At 41.1% G+C, this 17,526-nt stretch overlaps 1 protein-coding gene across 2 annotated transcripts in view; it reads right to left on the reverse strand.

Annotated features, from left to right (window-relative positions):
- The window catches only part of PTPRN2 (protein tyrosine phosphatase receptor type N2), a 1,065,122-nt gene that overhangs the window by 600,240 nt on the left and 447,356 nt on the right, over positions 1-17,526 (reverse strand). For both annotated transcript variants that reach the window (XM_030550108.1, XM_030550107.1), the window contains exons 7-9: positions 10,743-10,997; positions 8,516-8,556; positions 6,116-6,507 (exon numbers count right to left, since the gene is read on the reverse strand). In XM_030550108.1, the coding sequence (XP_030405968.1) occupies positions 6,116-6,507; positions 8,516-8,556; positions 10,743-10,997 (688 nt within the window). The remainder of the gene's footprint in view (positions 1-6,115; positions 6,508-8,515; positions 8,557-10,742; positions 10,998-17,526) is intronic.

The following is a 17,526-nucleotide window of genomic DNA, read 5'->3' on the forward strand; positions in this document are numbered from 1 at the left end:
GGATCGGGACCGGGACCTGCCACCAGCTCGGTGCCGGGAGGTCGACCGGGACCGGGACCTGCCACCAGCTCGGTGCCGGGAGGTCACGTCGGGACTGGCTCCTGGAGTCGCGGTGCCGGTATCGGCGGCTGGAGTCCGACCGTGACCGTCTTGAGGCCGACTGGCGCCGCGAGTGCGACCGGTACCGCCGAGGGGAGCGGTGCCGGGACTGCGAGCGGCGGTGCGATCTGGAGCGACCGTGGCGTCGGGACCTCGATCGTGAGCGTGAGTCCCGAGACAGTGCCGACATCATGGGCTTACCTCTGGACACGACCCGCACCGGAGGTACCGGGGGTGGCTGCTGAGTGGACTCAGTCAGGGCTATGAGGTCCCGAGCCGAGGCGAAGGTCTCCGGTGTGGATGGGACCACTATCTCAACCCCAGATCTCATGGGGGAGCTTGGCGGCACCGGACTCGACGGACCCGCCGGGCCCGGAGTCGACGGTGCCGGCGGCGCCGCGGCCGGTGTTGAGGCCGGGCGCTCCAGTCGGGTCTGCCTGGCCGGAGTAGTAGACTTCGACGGCCTCGGTTCTGTCCCCGGTGCCGGAGAAGGTCGGTGCCGGGGAGTCTTTTCGGTGCCGGTGCGATCCGGTGCCAGCGCCGAGATCGCGGCCTGCGAAGCCGCCGGGTCAAGTGCTGCCTCCATAAGGAGAGTTCGGAGTCTTTGATCCCTCTCCTTTTTTGTCCTTGGCTTAAAAGCCTTGCAGATGCGGCACTTGTCCGATCTGTGCGATTCCCCCAGGCACTTCAGGCACGCGTCGTGGGGGTCGCTGGTGGGCATATGCTTCTTGCAGGCCGCACACTGCTTGAAGCCCGACGAACCAGGCATGAGCCCGGTGTCCGGTGCCGGGAAGGGCTAAGCCCCCAGCGAAGAACTATTAACAACCTATTTAACTTAAGTACTACTATCTACACTCAACAATCTAATTAACAGTACGAGAGATAATCGAGAGATAACAAGGAGAGCTAGGGACGTGGAGGGCAGGTATGCCGCGCTCCACAGTTCCAACGACCGACACGGCGGTAAGAAGGAACTGAGGAGCGGGCGGGCCGGCAGGGTTATATATTGGGCGCCATGGCGGCGCCACTCCAGGGGGCGACCTACCGGCCCGCTGGAGTTGCTAGGATAAAAAAGTTTCCGACGAACGTGCACGCGCGGCGCGCACACCTAACTGGAATGGATGTGAGCAATCACTCGAAGAAGAACTTGTCTTATGAAAGGAGACTCAAAGAGCTTGGGTTGTTTAGCCTAATCAAAAGAAGGCTGAGGGGAGATATGATTGCTCTCTATAAATATAACAGAGGGATAAATACCAGGGAGGTAGAGGAATTATTTAAGCTCAGTACCAGTGTGGACACAAGAACAAATGGATATAAACGGGCCATTAGGATGTTTAGACTTGAAATTAGATGAAAGTTTCTAACCATCAGAAGAGTGAAGTTCTGGAACAGCCTTCCAAGGGGAGCAGTGGGGGCAAAAGACATATCTGGCTTCAAGACTAAGCTTGATAAGTTTATGGAGGGGATGGTGTGATGGGACAGCCTAATTTTGGAAATTAATTGATCTTTGCCTACTAGGGGTAAATATGCCTAATGGCCTGTGATGGGATGTTAGATGGGGTGTGATCTGAGTTACTACAGAGAATTCTTTCCTGGGTGTCTGGCTGGTGAGTCTTGCCCACATGCTCAGGGTTTAGCTGAACGCCATATTTGGAGTCAGGAAGGAATTTTCCTCCAGGGCAGATTGGCAGAGGCCCTGGATTTTTTTTGCCTTCCTCTGCAGCATGGGGTATAGGTCACTTAGTGGAGGATTCTCTGTACCTTGAAGTCTTTAAACCACAATTTGAGGACTTCAGTAGCTCAGACACGGGTTAGGGGTTTGATACAGGAGTGGGTGGGTGAGATTCTGTGGCCTATGTTGTGCAGGAGGTCAGACTAGACGATTATAATGGTCCCTTCTGACCTTAAAGTCTATGATTCTATGATCCCGGGACTGTGGGGACGTTGCTGACCTTGGATAACAAACTGGAGTGGGGTGGAGTGGAGGGAAAAGGGGAGCGGCATGTTAAAGAGAAAATTGTCTCTGGGGTATTCACACCATAAGGTGGGAAACCGAGAAAAAGGACACTTCCTAAGACACTGTGGGGTAGGTGTTTCACTTATTGGTTTTGTACTTTCAAGTCATTGTTGCAATGTTTTCCCAAATTAATGCTGGGTTCCCTCTCACTCTTATTAAGAGCTTTCTTTTGTTACACAGACTCAGTCATTGTGAGTGGGAATGCATTGGCTCTTAGTGGGGGCAAGTGGAGGTTTTCCAGTTTACTGGTGGGGGCTTTGTCTTGTTAAGAGGAACCTCTAGATATTGGACCCAGCATCACCTGGTAGAAGGGTTATATGCAGTATAGATACCATTCACATATGTCTGATGATTACCTACTATCCTTCTGTAATAACTCTGTGCTTTTTTTGCCTCTAGGTTCTGGGGATGGGGTTGTGCTTTTTCAATATGGGAAGGGGATATCCATCATGGTGGTCTTCTGATGACGAATAGATGATATCTATTCTCAGAGTAATCTTGTGCAATCTCCCAGAATCATGGGGCAAATGACACCTAATGCCTGGCTTAATAATAAAGGCTGTGAAGCACACAGAATTATTAAAGCCAATCTGCAGAAGAGTTGAGATGTGAACTCATGGACCAGTATTTTAAAAAATGGATGTTCAAAGTTAGCATACGTCCGAACTTGTACAAAGACTGATAATCCAAACTACTGAACATACAGCATCTTGCAATCTCTTAAACAGAAGTGGATGAGTTGAGCTGGATGGGAAACAATTTCTTTTGTAAATTTTTCGAGATTTCAGAATTTGTCCTGTTTTATATGAGTATAGAACTGAGACTCTTTGAAGTGTTTTGTGAAAAAAACAGAGCGAGAAAGACCACAGCTCCCATTGCCAGAATAGCCATTAGCTCAGTGATTAGGGCACACTCCTGGGATGTACGAGACCTAGGTTCAAAGTCCTTACTCTCTTGTTTTCACCAAATTATTGATTATTCTTGGATGGCTCTCTCATTTTGACCAGAAATCCCACTGGGCACCTAAGGAAAGTTTTGTCAAAACTGGTATGTTCTCATGAAAAGTTTTAATTTTGACAATCCAGCATTTTCTAATGGAAAACTATCTTGTTAAAAAAAAATCCCAACCAGTCCTATTGCTGAATGCCTAAAAATGGATGTAGGAGCCTATCTTTAGGCACCCATTAAAAAAAAATGGTGGTCACTGTCTCCTAGTCCCCAACCCAGTGCACACTCCCACAGGCTAAAAGATATGTAGCTTTTGTTCTCCTTCTCAGGGAACTGTATGTTAAAATGCACTTTATTTTGGCATTTTCCTTTTCTGTTAAGAAGAAATTTTCCATTTTTGAATAGAAGGGAAAAAGGGGGCTTTTAATGGCCCTCTCAAAGGCAAAATCCTTTTTTATCCTTAATTTTGGAGTCCCTATCCAAGCATCCATGTCATAATATGAGAATTTTTTATAATTATAGCATCAAACTTAAAAACATATAAAATAAAATAACTTCCTTTAACTTATTTTTCTTCTTGTAAATTTGTCATAGACTAGACCTACAATTAGCAGAAAGAGTTGCACTTCCAGGAAGGACAAATCCCATACAAAAAAAGCATTTACAGAAGTAGTTCCAATTTTTTTTAAAGGGGACAAACAGTAAATAAAGGAAATAACCCATTTTGATTGGTTTCTCACCATAATAAAGTGCTGAAGCAGCACCCAAAAGGATTTTCTAGACAATTGCCTACACAAACTGTCAATTTGTTCCTAAGATTAGCCCAGATGGATAGTACGGTTTGTATGGATTGTACTGCTCTAAGCATCTGAAAGGTCACTAGACGAAACAGCAGGAGTGACCTATTGTTCTTGCTAGTGACAACCAGGTTGCCATTATGACAAGTCTTTAAACTATCACAAATCTTTTCTTTAAGAATTACATGGAAATATTATCTCTGCTTTGTGGCACAATTAAAAGCTGTCATCTGAGGAGTTCAATGCCACAATCTTAAATATCTCCTTGGGTCACACTTGCAAAGCCAAAGAAGCCTGAGAATCTAACAGTGAATGAATCACCTCTGACATCTGTCAACTATACCACCGAGTGCAATCTTTTCAGTTGCATTTTGAGATCAGAATGTAAAAAAACTTAAGCTGACATCCCCAATGTATAAATATATAGGAGTTTTTTCATTTTTTGCCAGCTGACTACTGGTTTCAGCTGTAAAAATGAAGCTTCATTATTACAAAACAGTTTGGCTAATTAAAAAAACCTGACATATTAAGAATGGCAATGTATACTTTTACGTGGGAGAAGAAGAAAAAACTATATAATATAATATTCTAAACTTAGGCACTGTGTACAAATTATTACTGGGGTAAATAAATTAAATCTTAATATTAGCTTTGTAACCATGAATGTCCTAACTGCAAAGTATTCAGGAAAGCTGCTGCATGTTGCAAATTGCTTCAAAATGCAGACATATTAGAAATAGGATTTAAATTTCAACCCTGCTCTTGAACCCTATTATATTATATATATATGTTATCATTTTTAATGTTTAAATGTTTCAGAGTTCAATGGAAACTTTAAAAGAAAAATAAAACAAGCATGCATACAAAGGATAATGGGTAAAATGTAAAATAGATTTTCTGAACTTGTATGGGACCCAATCATTTTTCCTCCTGTAGTACAGATAAGCAGGTAGATTGAATATTTTTTTAGCTATAGTGCCAATGTCTCCCTGTAGGTATGAATATATGCCAACATAACACATACTTACGGCGATATCCCATTGTAGAGGATATTGTTACATTTTCAAAACATGGCAATGGTGTTTGTTACTAGTAGTTCATTACAATCATTTCAAGATTTATAGTGCGAGAACTTAATACAATAGCAAAGGTACTAAAGACATGAAAAGATGACAGTTGTTGAAATGTATAATTTTTTTAATGTATCACCACTTCCAGGCAGAAATAGTTACCAACCACTCCCTACCTGCCTAACCCCCAAAAGCAAAAAATCGAATGCACCAAAATTCAAGAAAAACAACTCTGTTCAAACCCTTAGGGAAACTGTCCTTGTGCTTCTCTGTCACATACTGTCCAATTGCTATCTAGGGCCCTATGTACACTAGGAAAATAACAGATTGCTGGCAGTGGTTGTCAGCAATGGGTCCCCTCCCAGCCCTTCCTCAGCTGTTGTAGACAATGGTTTAACTGCTCATATGGAGGGGTTAAACCCATTTTCAGCATCATTACAGATGTCTCAGTCATACTTTCTGTAATGGTGCTGAACATAGATTTGTCCCCTATACCCTAGAAGTTAATCATTTTCAACACCACTTGAGGGAGGCCACTAACAAACTTTTTAGTCAAGAAATAAGTAAAACAAGAAAAGTCTAAACTTTAAACTTCTAAATGTTCTTCTCCTCTTTAAAGCACTGTGTTTCACATCGGGAAAAAAAAAAGTGCTGTCTTTTTGAAGTATAGTATTAAATGTCAAATTCATTAGTTACATGACCTGAAATCATTAGGTCTTTCATTCTCAACTAGCTTTGTACATGATGTTTGGATTGTGCTATTTTCAGATCAAAATGGAACCACAGAGGAAATATTGTGCTTTGTTACTGTGTATCATTTTTCTGAAGAATGACTCAGGCATTGATATTTAGACTACTTTGAAGTCAAATATTTAAAGCACACATCCTTAACCATAAACACACTGACTGACATATTGTGCAGATCATGCGGACATCAGAGGACCAAGTGAAAAGTAAGCAAAGGGCCTACATATTGTATATCTTCTACACAGACAGAATGGCAGCTCTACTCTCTTATATTTCCATCAAAGGACTGAGCTGGCTGCCAACAAAGTGCTTCTGATGTGTCAAAAAGTGGCACAGTAAATAGCATCTTCCTCTTTTACATTCATATTTCATCAGTTACAACCAGTCTACATTTCCCCATTTAAAAAAATGCAATTCAAGTTTGCTACTACACTTACTCTTTCTCTGTCACAATATAGCCATATTCCTTCTCCTCAGAAGACTTCACTTCTAGCTGTAGGCCTTCTCCCATCTTTTTTTGAGGTTCTTCATAGGCGCTTTCATCCCGCATCAAAGAATTCTTAATCCAGTAGTGGATCTTAGTCAGCTCTTTAGAGTCAGGTTCAGATTCAGTTTTCTTCTCAGCTGCCAGTTCCCTTGAGAAAGTCTCACTCTTTACATTTTCAACACCAACCTTTATTTCTTCTTCTGAGGAAGAAGAGGAATCTGAGTCTTCTGATTTTTTGGTTTCAGTCTTAAAGGACTCTTCAGAAGTAGGCTTATTTGGCAGATTTTCTGTTAATGCATTCTCATTCGAGAAGTCCATTCGTTTTACACCCAAATTGTTCTCCTGTATTAAAAGAACAGAGCTCTTTGTAACATTAAACAGATGGAGGTATGGGTCTACTTATCACATACAATGCCTGGACCCAATCCTGCAAACCCTTACTCATGTAATTGGGACTACTCATGCAAATAAGTGTTTGCAGGATTTGTTTATATGAAGAAAGAGTATATGTAAATATATTTACATTATGAAAATAAAACTATAGCACAATATGAAAAGAATCCTGAAAGCTTCCACTATATTATGAGAGGGTCTATATTGTTACAAGATTTATATGCAAGGTCAGACTCAAGTGTTAACTTAACTATAGGACTTACACTGTTTCAAAATGAAACGTCTCTTTTCAGCTTGACAACCTTTGTTCTCTGAGACATCTTAGAATAGAATTGGGAGAATATGGCAAAAAAAGATTTCAGAAATATTTGTTTGAAAACAAAATCTCAAATTCAATATACGGTAGTATTTATAATCCCTTATGTTTGTGTTTTGTGAAAATTGATGAGAGTAAAATTTTATCCTCAAGAAAATGAGAAATGATGCAAATTACTTTTACAAATATGTATTTGCATGAGCGTCGGTACTGAAAATATCTGCAAAGCTTTTTAGGAGATAGCACATCAGGAGCAGAAATAATACCATGTGACTTAGGTGTTCAATTACTCTGCATGAATAGTGAATTGTCTCTAATAAATTGCTGTGGTAAGTAGTTTGTGAGCAACCCATAAGCTGTGATTTGATCATAAAATTGATGTGTCTAATGAAGTCAAATAAAGAACCAGTTAGTAAAATCAAGACATATTAATGGAAAACTCACAGAGGGGGCTACGTTCATTAAATCATTTTTTTCTATATCTAGGGCTATCTCAGAGAGTGGTGCCTGGTTACTTATGAACCCCATGTAAAGTTCTCTTGCTGTATTCCATTCTGTCACCTCTCCTATTCAAAGTGTTGCTGAAAGATCTATTTGTGGAATACCCCATTGGTGAAAGAGCAAGTGCAGCACTTTTGTGTGGATGGTTGAAATTCCAGCTGAACTGGTCCACAAGTGTATTCTTCTTGCCTGGTATATGGACAGCTGTTGGTGAGACCTGGTTATAAACACACCATGGATGGCTTCTTGACAAACTAAGGTAGATCTAGCTACAACCTGACAGTTGACATAGTACATCACATAGAATTTCTCACTTTGGTTTGCCAAAACTCTTCTCTGAGTTAATTTTTCTCCATCCAACCCAGAAAAAGAATCAATGGTACTCAAAATGACTAGTGAATGAATTAAGTGACCAAGTTCTGAGCCAAGGCTCACAAAAATATCCTCAAATTTGCTGCTTAGCTGAGGACTCAAGTCTAGTGTCATAGTTTGGGGTCAATTTGTCTTTGTTCTGGTTTTAATGTCCAGAAGAGGATGAGTGATGAAAATCTCTCCTCTCATGTTCATTGGTTTGAGCAGATTTTATCCCCACATGAGGAGGTGAAAGGATGATGATACAGAGACCCAATTAATGGAAGTCAATTTTGAATCCTTGAGATTTAAGGTCTCATCAGTTTTCCTACTAAAAAGTTTCCTCAGAGAAAGCCTCTTTAATCATATTCCATCTCAACAGGAGATGTCACCTGAGTCACTATTGCTAGCATTCCCCAGATTTGAGATTCGAAGGACTGGTAAAAGGATATTTTCAGTGAGATTCCTCAGTGCTTGAATTCAATTCCTGTGGGAGCCTGAGTTTGTCTGAATTCAGGACTTTTTCCCAAGCTTTTGTTTGAAAGGATGCTAAATTGGGATATTTTTCTTCTGGTTCTCAGTTTAGTTAAATTTTAATTAAATGTCTATTCAATTTATGTACATTCATGTATAAATCAGAGTAGGTACATTTTGTAAATAAATAAGAATTATATCCATTTGAATGTTTTATTTTTTAGGGATGAGGCATTATGCCTCAACATAAAACTATAGAGAAATAATTATTGACATGATAGTGTGGAATATTTGGTTTAACAAACTTTACTTTACCTTTTTATCAGCTCTGGCATCTTCTTCATGTCCTCTATTATCTGTAGGACATGAACAGGGTATATATGTGGTTATAAAATACAGAACTTTGTTTTTAAAACAAAGACTACTCATGGGCTGCTCTACGTTTTAATGATAGCGTCTTTACTAGAGATCAAACATTACGATGTTCTAGTTGAAAGGATAAAGTAAAAAGGGTAGTTCAGTTTTGTTCTTTTAGCTGCATTTGGACAGCAAACTAATGCAATGTTAATAGAAACAGTACAATTAGAGTCAAATTAGCAGTGTATTATGGTAACTAATGCAGTGGTATTGTGTGACGAACTGGGAAAGTTCTTAATGTTTTCTCTGAATACTGTATTGGTGCCTCAGTGTCCCCATGGCAGTTTTTAAGTATCTGGCAGAGCAAAGGGCCAGTGCACCTAAATGCCTGACACTCTGTCTCCTAGCAACTGATGGCCTGGGCCCCTCCCCTGCAAAGGTGCCAGCTGAAGGTGTTGGAGACAAAGGGATCAGGTGACCTCCTGGCCCGGGAAAGGGGCTGAGGAGAGAGGAGGGGCTGGGAGGGTTGTTAGTCTGGAGCTGGCTGGGGTCAAGGCTGGAGGGCAGACCTGGGGGTCTGGCTCACTGCCCCCCAGAATGGACCCAGCCGAGGGGTCCGGTTCACTGTATCTACAAGCTCTGTTTTAGACCCTGTTCCTGTCATCGAACAAACCTCTGTTTTACTGGCTGGCTGAGAGTCATGTCTGACTGCAAAGTGGGGGTGCAGAACCCGGTGGCTTCCCCAGGACCCCGCTGGGGTGGACTCGCTGTGGGAAGCGCACGGAGGGGCAGAGGATGCTGAATGCTTCAAGGAGAGACCCAGGAGGTGAAGCTGTGTGAGCTTCTTGCCCTGAACAAGTCTGCTCCAAGGGAGAGGAGGCTCCCCAAAGTCCTGACTGGCTTGGTGGGAAGCAGTTCCAGAGCATCGCCCAGTGACTCCGTGACATATTGCTTATTATTTTACCACTGTTTACCAATGCCCAAGAAAAATAATCAATAAAATGACTCCATATAGCAGCAGTATCATAATTATATACATAAACAAACAGCAGCAACATATTCATTGTGCGCGCGCTTTTTGGTTGATAGATGCTGATACGACTATGTTATTATGAAGGAACCAAAAAAACTTATTTCTGTACATGCCGCAGAGACTTTGGAAATGAATCACATACTGCAGTTAAATTATAGTCATTCTTTGCAATCACATCCCTGTCTGAAGTCAGTGGTTCTTCTTAGACAAAAAGAATAAAAATTGTATCTCAGTAATTTGTCCCAGTGTGACTTAGGACAAATCCATAGGACTGTTTCATTTTATACCAGACACAGTAGTGATCATAATAAATCATAATTTCCTTAAATCCATATTAGTAGGCATTTGGGCTATACTTCTACTGTCAAGAGTCTTGTTCCCATTAATAAACAAACAAACAAATAAAAGATAGTAACTTAAAAGTCAACGTTTGCCACAAAATACCACACAATGGTAGTATCTGAGATACTGCAGCATTTTCTACCATACAGGAGAAACTGTAATATATCATATCCTTCTGCATAGTAAATGTAGAGTTTTTAATGGCAACCACAGTAGGTGGATTACTGATTACTGGACCACCAAAAATCTGTGCTCAAACACAAGCAAATAAGTATAATGAATCTCCTTAGTTTCCTGAGCAGAAAGAGGAAGAAGTTGCTTGTATATATTTGCTTGCCTGAGACTTTCGTCTACATGCATTTATGGAACACAACAAAATGATTACTTGTCAAGCAAAATAGGGTAATTTTTTTTGCTTTATCATTTATATATTTAAAATTATATTTAAGACTCTTGGAATAAAAAGAATGCTTTTTATTATCATTTTGTTTAAACATCTCATTCTTAAGAATGAGACAATAGGCCTAATAACATAGAACAATTTACTTTTTATCCTGTTTATGGAGCTTGAAGATCCAGAGCTCACAAATAGTCACTTTTCCCTTGAATACATGTCTGCTTTGTAAAAAGCAAATTTGAAGACTGAAACCTTCCTGACCTCTAGCAAAAAATACAAAAACTCTCCCTCCCTATCTTCTTTAAAAATCAATGAATAAGAGAGAGAGGTCGAGACCATACTACTGCAGTTAAAATAAAGAGGAAAATGACTATAAATTGCTTTTTGTCATATTTATCTTTTTGGTCTAGTACCTTGCATGTTAACAATGGCATCCATTAATCCAGTCTCATAATCTACTCCTCTTTGTGCATCCACTTCCTTGACTTCTGCTTTTGATCTCTCTCCTTCAAACTTTCCAGCTCCATTTTGCTTTTCTTCTGCCACATCAACAACTTGAATGGCGTCAGCAATAATATCGGCCATCTCGTCAAGCTCCAGTGGGCTAAGATTATCCACGTTCACCTTGTTTTTCTTCAGGTCTTTCAGTATATCCTGAATAAATGTTTCTGAGTCAAAAAAAATCACCAACATGATCACTGGATTTATTTTTATGCAAGAGAGAAACATTGTGCAAGTGCTATATGTTTATATATTTTCAGGAAAATGTAAGACATCCTTTCCACTTATGGAAACATTATAATAGCACACCAAAAGGCTGAATTTGGTGAGCCCCATCTTAGTCTGATGACAGATGACTGCATTGCATAGGAAGTGCACTTTGTTTCAGAAAGCAGGCTTTCAATTCCTGGTGCATGACCAGCTTGACACAGATGCTGAAGGATAGAAGTCAGTATGGCTTAGTTAGCTGCACTCACGTCTCTAGGACAAAATTGTTGCTGTTTTTCTTTGCACCAAGAATCATCAAACTTTTCCAATCTAAGCTGATTTAATGTGACCATAAGTGACTTGACAATAGTAGTCAATTAAGATAAATTTTAAGGTAGGTTGATGGTTATTTATTTGATTACATTAAAATAGCACAGGCATGATGACTCCTATTACATGTAGGGAATATTGTGTCAGATGGTGTATGATTCAGCTCTATCCACCATTCTATGAATCAATTGCTGAACCACATTTTATAATACAAGTCTTGTCTAGTCAATAAATGGTATGGGTAATTACTTAAGTAAGAGATAGCTAAGGATAAGAATTTTGGATAAACACACTTCATGGTGTGATTATTTATTTATATATTTGTTAATTTTTTAAATATGGGAAGTAGCTAAAACGTTATTCAAATTTTTGGAGTGGGAAAATCTGATATCTTATCCTTTCATCAAAAAGCTCTTATCCATCCACAAGTGTTTTATACCATAATATGAAATTGACACATTTTCTAGACCATATTCAGCAAGAAGAAACAATAAGTCTTGTCAAATGAGAATTCTACCTAAATGCTGCTTTGACTTGTCAGCCATTGACAGAATAGAGGAAAATATTTTTATCAATTACATTGAGGAAAGCAAACGGAAGATGACATTTCAGGCAGCAGGAGACAAGAGAGATGGATTGGATTTTTTAGTTCTATATTTACAAAGGAGGACAAACACCATGCTTTAGGAAGTGTTACCACATAAAATTTCAAGGATAATGGAGGTTAGAGATGAGTTAAACTAGAAGGATACATTTGGACATCCGCAAAAACGAAGCAATGGGCATCCGGAGAAAGAGCTTTTATCTGAATGTCCACTTACACTTCATTGCCACTGGGCTGAGGACTCTGCAGACCTTCTCCAAATCTCCCTTGGAGATGCCTCACTTAATTAAAGGTTTCCTATGGTCTCAGAAACTATTTTTCAGCCATGTGATCTCTTTTGTGCTGATCAGTACTGACTGCTAATTCACCAGTTTACCCGAAGAAGAGCTCCATGTAAGCTTGTCTCTTTCACCAACAAAAATTCATCCAATAAAAGATAATACCTCAGCCATGCTGTCTCACTAATTCACTATACAGTTTGCTTTTGTGTGTCTGTGTCTCTGTCTCTCTCTGTTTGCAAAACAGGCATTTTTAGGTCTGTCGTATCAGGTAGGAAAAACAACAACATGGAAACACTGGTATCTCAAAAAAGGGTTATAAATTGCTTTTAAAAGTTGTGTTGAAAAGTATATTCTATACCTCCAAACAAGATTAAAGCAGCCCACTGAGGTGGCTAGTGTGTATGCCTTGCACTAATGGAAGAACCTGTGCAGTAAGTTCCTACTCAAAGTAAGTAAAGGGGGTAGAATTGCGACCTACATTTGAAGAGTGCTGCATAATATTGTACAACTGTTACAAATGTTTGGCTTATACATAGTTTACTACTGGCATCCACTCACCATCAAGAAATGAATACCTAATATTATTAAAAACCAATACAAAAAATGATTAAATGCCTTTCTTCAACTGGGTATTCTAAAAGAACAGACAAATCTAGGTTTCTTTGCATGGGCATGCAGAAATCAAAAAAAACTTTAGTCAAACTTAGCCAGGATGAGTCCCAGAAGCTTTCTGCAAGATTAGAAGCTCAACAGTTAGCTCAGAAGATGAGCCATTAAAAAAAAACAAAACTAAAGATGATAATGTGGGACACGATATTGCACAGATTTAATAATACTAGCAAATCAATGCAATTGCCATATGTCAGTTTAGGCATCACTTCTGAGTTGTGCATTGTTTGTATAGCTAGATGAAAATGATCAGGAACAACATCTGAAATGATGAAGAGGAAGCAAATAAACCAAATAGGGAAAAATAGACTAAATGTCAGTTGCAACACAAAACCAAAAAAGCTTTTCAAGTATGTTGATATATAGATACATGGCACAAAACCAGTATGATTGAAACACTATGCATGATTGCATGACATAAGTGAACCTATAAAAAGAACAATGGAAACCTACAATAAAATCAATGACTGTTTTCCAGTGGTTTTTGACCATGAATTCATGTGTAATCTCTGTACTATCAAGATTTTGAAGGTTTTCATGACCATTTTATGCATTTTCTGCACCTTTCCCCAAAGAGAAAAGTGAAATTTACAAATTGCCATCAACTCTTTCTATCATGTAGATTACACTAAGAATCTACTTTTGCCTTTCTAGCCTACACGTAAATGCTGAATGTTTATTTTCAGCGCTCCAAAGAGTTAAAAGCCGCCCTCACAGTACAATGAGCAAACTCGACTCAGGGACTTTGACCTCCTAGACATTAAAAGTCATTGTACCAAAAAGTTAGACTTAGGGTAAAATTTTCAAAAATGCCTCAGAAGCCTAAGTCTAATTTTAAAAAGTGATTTAGGCACTTAGACGCTCCAGTCTCACTGAAAGTAAACATGATGTAGGCTCCTAAATCCTAGCAAAAAGTGTGTAAGGTTTATTTCATTGAACAAAAATTAGTATAAAGTATGTTTATTTAATTAAGAAAAACAACATAAGTCAGGTAGAAGACAATGGTAATATCATGTGGCTTAAGTTCTTGCTGTAAACCAAGGAAGTCAGGGGGGTTTCCAAGTTCAAACTGGTGCTGGGCCCCAGGAGACTTTAATCTCTGTTCGTCCAGGATTAGGTTCTACTCCAGACAGGTCCTGACCAGCCATGACATTCAGATCCAGACCCAAAAGTTGAGATCTAGGGTTTTGGTTCAGGCCACAGCTAATTAAAAATGTTATAGGAACGTAATATTCTTGTATTTTTCTAAAGCGCAGTTTAATGTCCTCACATCAGAACCAGCTGCCAAATCAGTAACTTAGTTACTGAACAACAAATTGCCAACATAATCTTGTCATTTCAATTTCACTTTACTTTTTCCAGGCTCTCTTCTTTTCTTTGTGTCTATTATCTAGCAAAGTCTTATCTCCACAGTACACTTCCATAGATTCATAGCTGATAACAATGCACAGTCTCAACCGCAAAATGGAAATAAAGGCAAGAGAAATCACACAAGAGAATACGAATGGCCACAGGCCCTGCTCCAGACTCCACTAACAGGCTCTCTGCAGGTCCTTCTGGTTCATTGAATAAACCAGAGTGAGAGAAGCTTCCTGCCTCCCTCTGACGCCGCTATTCCTGATCTAGCCAATGTCACCAGGAAACTGTTCATCAAAAAGAACAATGCCTGAAAAACAGCATCATGTCAGCGCTGACTTCGAACTTGAAAATGCTAGACATTACAGTATTGTATGCTACCATTATTGAACAACCACTGTCCTACCTATTAAAAAACCAGAAGAGTTGCAGAGCAGAGCCAGTGCTGAGGAATTTGAGGAATGTGATGGGTTAAGTATGCCAGAAGGAGCACCGGCAGAGGTCTGTCCAGACAGTCAATGCAAGCTGGTGAAAATGAGTTGCTTTGTGAAAAGGTCTGGGGAGAAAGCTTGTGTATCTACCTGGGACTAATAAATATGCCGTTAAGTGTTTTTGTTCATTTTAAACATGGATGTTTTCCCCACTTGTGCTGGCACACAGCCATTCTGGTACATCATTTTCAGCTGATAAGATTAGGAGCCTCTTTGAAATACAATAAGGGGAATTTCTAGACATCTGTGTTGGGTCCCCTATTTATTGAAACCCTTCCGGGAATTTCAGTTAGTCCTTATGAATTTCCTAAAACAAGGAAAAAGAGGGCAAGCAGTTAGTGGATATTGTAATACAGATGGTAGCATATGTGTGTGCGTGCACGTGTGTGCACATGCATAAACTTCTGGGTGCCCATATCACTCTTCCTCTCCCCAATACTGGGTAGAATCAGAAGTGATCCTAGTGGCTCCGTTCTGTAGCTAACTGCTCAGACAAAATGTGCTCTGGGCCCCCTCCTGTCAGAAGTGGTGGTCTCCTGGAGAGAGAGCTGCATACATCCTCCAGGTCCGACAGAGAAGGGCTGAAGCCACCTCACTCCTCTTTGATCACAGCTCTCCTGCAGAGGAGGGAGCTTAACCTATGTGTCAGATGGACTTGGCTCCATTGCCAAGAGCAGGAAAATAAGTCAGCTGGATTTGTGCATGGCAGCCCGTTAGCAAGACCCATGTCTAAATGCATCTCCCCTCCATCAAAATACGCCTCAGCTTCTTCTGGCATTGTAATGTACGGTTTCCCTACACGAGCTCACAACTTGGAGAAGTCTGCACACACTCAGTAGCAAAAAGGGCACATTGTGGCATGATGCTGCACTCAGGGCCGGCTCTGGGCACCAGCAAAACAAGCAGGTGCTTGGGGCGGCACATTTCCAAGTGGCATCACTTTCGCCACACTTTTTTTTTTTAACTCACTTCCTCTCCTCTCACAACCCTGCAGAAGCGGAGCCATGGAGCAGCTGGGGATCCAGCATGGGAGCTGAGAACTCATGGGACCCTGGGAGTTGTAGTTCCTTGCCTAGCTCCCTGCCTATAGAGCCAGCCCTGGAGCAGGGAAAGAACTACATTTCCCAGCAATCCCTTGGCTGCTATCAACAGAAAAGGGAGGGGTAGAGAGTGAGGTAGCTGAGCCATGCTGCGAGTCAAAAGGGGTGGCACTGTGAATGGGGAACAAGTGTGCCCAAGGAGTAGAAGGCTTTGCCCCAGATGTCCCCTTTAGAAGACTTCCCCAGACTGCATTAGGGATACTGGTGTGACCTCACCTTGCAGCCCACAAAGAAGAAATTGGGTGGACTAAATGGACAGTGCCCCTCTCTATCTGAAGCCTAGCAAGGGAGGTATGTGGATCCCACTAGAATTTAAAATGAAAAGTAAGGGAGGGGAGGCTCCGCTAGGGGATTTCGGCAGCTTTAGATACAGTACCAGGCACGTAGGAGGACTTCCATGTCTGAGCCATGGAAGCAGAAATTGACTTTTCCTTTCCAGATTTAGCTAATATTCAGAAAGGGAGTCTAGCACCTGCCTTTCAGATTTGAACACCCTCAAAATTCAGGAGTGCTCTAGCTCAATTTGGACAGCTGTTACTTCATTTCTCCCATATCAAATATACTGATCCACCGTAACTTGCTAAAGAAAAAGTAGGATAAGAAATGAAGAAGAAAGAAATGCTTCCCAGGGGTATTTAGGACTGGAATTGCTATTCTGAACAGCTATTGCCCTTTTTAAAAAAAAAAAAGTTTTATTTGTTTAAAAGGAAGACAGTAATATTGCCTTGGCAAATTCCCCATGGAAACAAAGAGTAGAACAAAAGAATAATAAAGGCATCTCAACTTTTCCTCATTTATGGAGGACAGTCTTATATTATGCATTCCGATATCCTCCAATCACACAAGCTGAAAAATGTTCCACTTTTCTGTAACCATATGGTAACCAATCCTGTCTGTGTTCTGTGCACATCCAAAATTCCTGCTGAATGACCCACCCTGGGAGCAAGTTACCAGTGACTATGGGCTGGAACAGCAGGAGGGTGCAGGTTGGGGGGAGAGCCCAGGGCTGGGACGGCAGGGAGGTGCAGGTGGGGGGAGGGCACTGGTGGGGGGGAAAGGAGAGAGCCCAGAGCTGGGGCGGCAGGGAGTGCGGGTGGTGGGGGGAGCCCAGGGATGGGGCAGCAGGGGAGTTTGAGGGGGAGCCCAGGGCTGGGGTGGGGGGCAGCCAAAAATTTTTTTGCTTGGGGCGGCAAATAACCTAGAGCCGGCCCTGGCCGCACTTTGTAACTTTCCTTTGCTTGCTGGTGGGTGGATGTTAGAAGACTCATCGCTGTGCCCAGATATATACAGCATGGGCTCCGTACCTATGATAATCAAAAGACTACCAGCACACAGTTTTATAAAGGCCCTGACACAAGGATTTATTACCAGGCCTGGTCTACACTACGCTGTTAAACAGATTTTAACAGCGTTAAATCAATTTAACGCTGCACCCATCCACACTACACTGCTCTTTATATCGATTTAAAGGGCTCTTTAAATCGATTTCTGTACTCCTACAAAACGAGAGGAGTAACGCTAAAATTGATATTACTATATCGGATTAGGGTTAGTGTGGACGCAAATCAACATTATTGGCCTCATTATTTTACAGTAGCTACCCACAGTGCACCGCTCCAGAAATCGACGCTAGCCTCGGACTATGGACGCACACCACC

This window comes from Gopherus evgoodei, chromosome 2 (assembly GCF_007399415.2).
Source record: "Gopherus evgoodei ecotype Sinaloan lineage chromosome 2, rGopEvg1_v1.p, whole genome shotgun sequence".
Taxonomy (NCBI): Eukaryota; Metazoa; Chordata; order Testudines; family Testudinidae; genus Gopherus; species Gopherus evgoodei.